The following is a 3,791-nucleotide window of genomic DNA, read 5'->3' on the forward strand; positions in this document are numbered from 1 at the left end:
TCCCACCGGTCATCTGTGTGTACACACTGTCACCTGCCCTCTCGGCCCTGTCTCTTGCAGTCTTCCCGAGGCTGCTGTCCATGACGCTGAGTCCAGACCTACACACGAGGCATGGGTCAATTCTTGCCTGCGCGGAGGTTGCTTACGCCTTGTACAAACTTGCAGCCCAAGAGAACAGGTAGGAAGAGCGGGTCTGGAGGAGACACAGGGCTCCGTTCCTGATCCCCTTGCCATATAATTACAGTGCTCTCCACTTCAGGGCTATCTCATCCCTTCTAATTTTTGTTTATTTGCACCAGTGGCACAGTTGTTAGGCCCCAGGTTGTACTGACGGAGTGTGTAAGTGGCCCTCTCCTGACGGTCGTGCCGGGGTGGACCACCCACCTCTCTTCAGCGGGGTGCGTCACCCAGATGGGTTGGGCGTCTCCCCCTGGTCACCCTGCCCTTCCTGCCTCCTTGTGCACCTCCTGGTCTCAGAGGTGACGAGTGAGGTCATAACAGCAAAGGTCCTTTTTCCGAGATGGCATCGAGCGACTTGCATGTTCAGTGTCCTTTCTTCATCACGTCTGATAGTTTAAAATGCCAGAGAACATGCACTTTTCTTTTGAATTTTTCAGTTGGCTATGTTTGTACAAATAGTAATAAAGCATGAAAAATACGGGGTCGCTGGGAAGTTGTGTGCAGGAGGCTGTAAGGCATTGATTGTCTTACGTTTCTTCCCAGTTGACTCTTCCTCAAAAGTAAAAACTCCCAGACTTACCATAGTGATGGTGACCTGGTTCTCGGACTCCAGTTTGAGAAACGATTTTAAGTTATGCCCTGTGCATTGAGACAGTTCCTGGCAACGGATTGAGAGCAGGGTATGGGCCGCCTCCCGCCCCAGCCTGAGGGAGCTCTGGAGACAGTTCCAGGTGGAGAGCAGGGTATGGGCCGCCTCCCGCCCCAGCCCTGTCTCTTATACACATCTAGATGTGTATAAGAGACAGGTTAGAACACAGACAGTTAGAATACAGATAGTTAGAACACAGACAGTTAGAATACAGATAGTTAGAACACAGACAGTTAGAATACAGATAGTTAGAATACAGATAGTTAGAAGAACACAGACAGTTAGAACACAGACAGTTAGAACACAGACAGAACACAGACAGTTAGAACACGGACGGTTAGAACACGGACGGTTAGAACACGGACGGTTAGAACACAGACAGTTAGAACACAGACAGAACACAGTTAGAACACAGACAGTTAGAACACAGACAGTTAGAACACAGACAGAACACAGACGGTTAGAACACGGACGGTTAGAACACGGACAGTTAGAACACGGACAGTTAGAACACGGACAGTTAGAACACAGACAGAACACAGACAGAACACAGACAGTTAGAACACAGACGGTTAGAACACGGACAGTTAGAACACGGACAGTTAGAACACAGACAGAACACGGACAGTTAGAACACAGACACCCGCCTTCTGCATGTTTTCACCTTCACGTTTTGCTTCTTTGTTGTTATGTGGTCACCGTCATGATGATTTTAAGTCATGACCACTTGCCGCTCCATCTGGGTCTGGAGGGGCTGGGGGCGCGGGCTCTGCAGTTCAGTCCCAGCTTTACCGTCTGCCTCTATATGGAGCTCTGGAAGGAGAGGTGGGCTCAGGAGGTGCTCTGGCCTCTTGAGCTGGCCCTGGGTCAGCCTTCCGCCATCCCCACGTTCAACCGCTGGGTGCTTTCAGTGTGTGTCTGATGAGGCACTTAATGGATATGCGCCCCAGATTTGGTGGGTGAGCCTTAGGAAATTCCTTCTGTTCACCCCTTGTAATCCGTGGAGGGACCGTTTCACGTGGCTCTGTCTCAGACTCACATCCTCCGGGTAGTGTGGGGCTGGGGAGGCCAGAGACCCAGTTGCCACCTGACCCTGAGGCGGAATGGCACCTGTGTTCCAAGAAGAACCGTGGTTAGCCGTGTGACCTTGCTGTGGTAGACTGTCCCTGTCGTCTGTTGGAGTCGGAGGTTCTTGTGCTGGTTTGTGTGTGTGAGTGAGCGAGCCTCTGCCAAGTGGTGGGTTGACGACTGATGGATGTCGTCTCCCTCACTTTCTCTTTATGAATTGAATAAAGCCAGAATTGTCCAAGTGAAGGCACTAACGATGTTCTCTCCTCACTCTCAGGGTCATCCGAGAGCTGGCTGTGAAGGCGCTACACAACCTGACCCAGCGAGCGCCCGAGTACAGCGCCACGCAAGGTGGGTGTGTGTCCCGGCCGGCCTGCGGGCACCACGCTCGCGCACCGCAGAAAGGCCCGGGTTGCTGGTTTCAAACTCTGGGGGCTGAAAATAAGGTTCTGCGTCTGTCTTGGTGAGAAGCATCTGAGGAACTAGCTGTGGACTTGATCGGGGGACGGGCTGTGAGGACGGATGCGGTGAGTGGGTCCGCCCGCATGGCAGGGAGCCGCAGGACTGGTATGTACGCCGAAGCCCATGGTGGTCCCGCCAGACGCCTGACAGGCGGTGCTGCTTCCCTGGTCTCTAGTTGGCTTGCACCTGCCACACGTGACCTGCCACACGCGACCCACCACGCAGGAATGCACTTTGGAACTGGGCAGGGTGTATAGAAAGAAAGGGCCTGAATGGGAGACTCAAAGTCTGCCCAGGACTAAAATCACCTTGGAATGGCTCAGCTAAGCCTGCACTTCTTACGCTTCATCAATGAAGAGAGAAATCCCGTTTGTTCTGTCTCGTTCTTTCTACTTGGAATAAATAATCATCTGACTTAAATGTAGGGAAGAATACCACATTTCTCAACATTACCCTCACTCCCCTGACATTTATTACAGGGGCTCCACTGGAGGCCGGATTGTGGCTGTTGGGTGGAGTTACTGATGTGACGCCTGTGTTTCACATCCTGTGGGGGCTTGTTAATTCCTAAGGGATCTTTCAGCTTCGTGATCTGTGAACGAGGCGTCCATGTCACGGGTTTAGTGTGGTGCTGCCCTACTTTCCAATGCACAATTAACCCTTGCTGACACTGAGGGGCCCAGCTTTGTCCTGTCAGGGTGAAGAGCATGGACACCCAGGATGGGATTGTGACCTTTTGTAGATTTCTCTGATTCTCGAAAAACCTATCACCCCCAGCCGCCACATCTTAACCTCTCTGATTCTCAGCCCATCGCAAACCTGGCAGCACTTGGGAAGGCGAAGGCTCAGGGGGCTTGGTTTCCCCCGCAGGTGTGGCAGAGCCTCCTCCCTCTGTGGCCGTGAGGGTTCTGAAGAGTCTGTGCTTTCTGAGTAAACTCAGAGTAGAGGCACCGCCCCTGGGGCAGCCCTGCCTCCGTCCTGCTCCGCCCCCTCCACCACCCAGGCAGCCAGGCAGAGCCCCTGCCAGGACCAGAGGCCACCCTACACCGACAGGGAAGGCCTGGGGAGTGTGTCCTCCTCTTTTGTGCTGCCTCTCCTGTCTGAGTTACCCACCCCGTCTGGGGCACTTGGGAGCACGCAGCAGCCTCTGTCCTGTTACCCTTGGTGTCTTGGAGGCCATCTGCATCACCACGGGTGCCATCCTGGGTACTGGGGTGATGACCCTGAGGGACGCCACTGTTGGTGTGTGAGTGTGGTCGTCCCACAAGCCGTCTGTGTGTGCACGCTGTCACCTGCCCTCCTGGCCCTGTGTGGGTGTCTGTGGTCGTCCCACAAGCCGTCTGTGTGTGCACGCTGTCACCTGCCCTCCTGGCCCTGTGTGGGTGTCTGTGGGCGTCCCACTGGTTGTCTGTGTGTACACACTGTCACCTGC

At 54.0% G+C, this 3,791-nt stretch overlaps 1 protein-coding gene across 1 annotated transcript in view; it reads left to right on the forward strand.

The window, feature by feature from the left end:
• Window positions 1-3,791, forward strand: part of TBCD (tubulin folding cofactor D) — a 217,007-nt gene that overhangs the window by 167,750 nt on the left and 45,466 nt on the right. The window contains 1 exon segment of the mRNA XM_011970092.1: window positions 47-178. Within this exon segment, the coding sequence (XP_011825482.1) occupies window positions 47-178 (132 nt within the window).

This window comes from Mandrillus leucophaeus, unplaced genomic scaffold (assembly GCF_000951045.1).
Source record: "Mandrillus leucophaeus isolate KB7577 unplaced genomic scaffold, Mleu.le_1.0 Scaffold1, whole genome shotgun sequence".
In the NCBI taxonomy this organism is placed as follows: Eukaryota; Metazoa; Chordata; class Mammalia; order Primates; family Cercopithecidae; genus Mandrillus; species Mandrillus leucophaeus.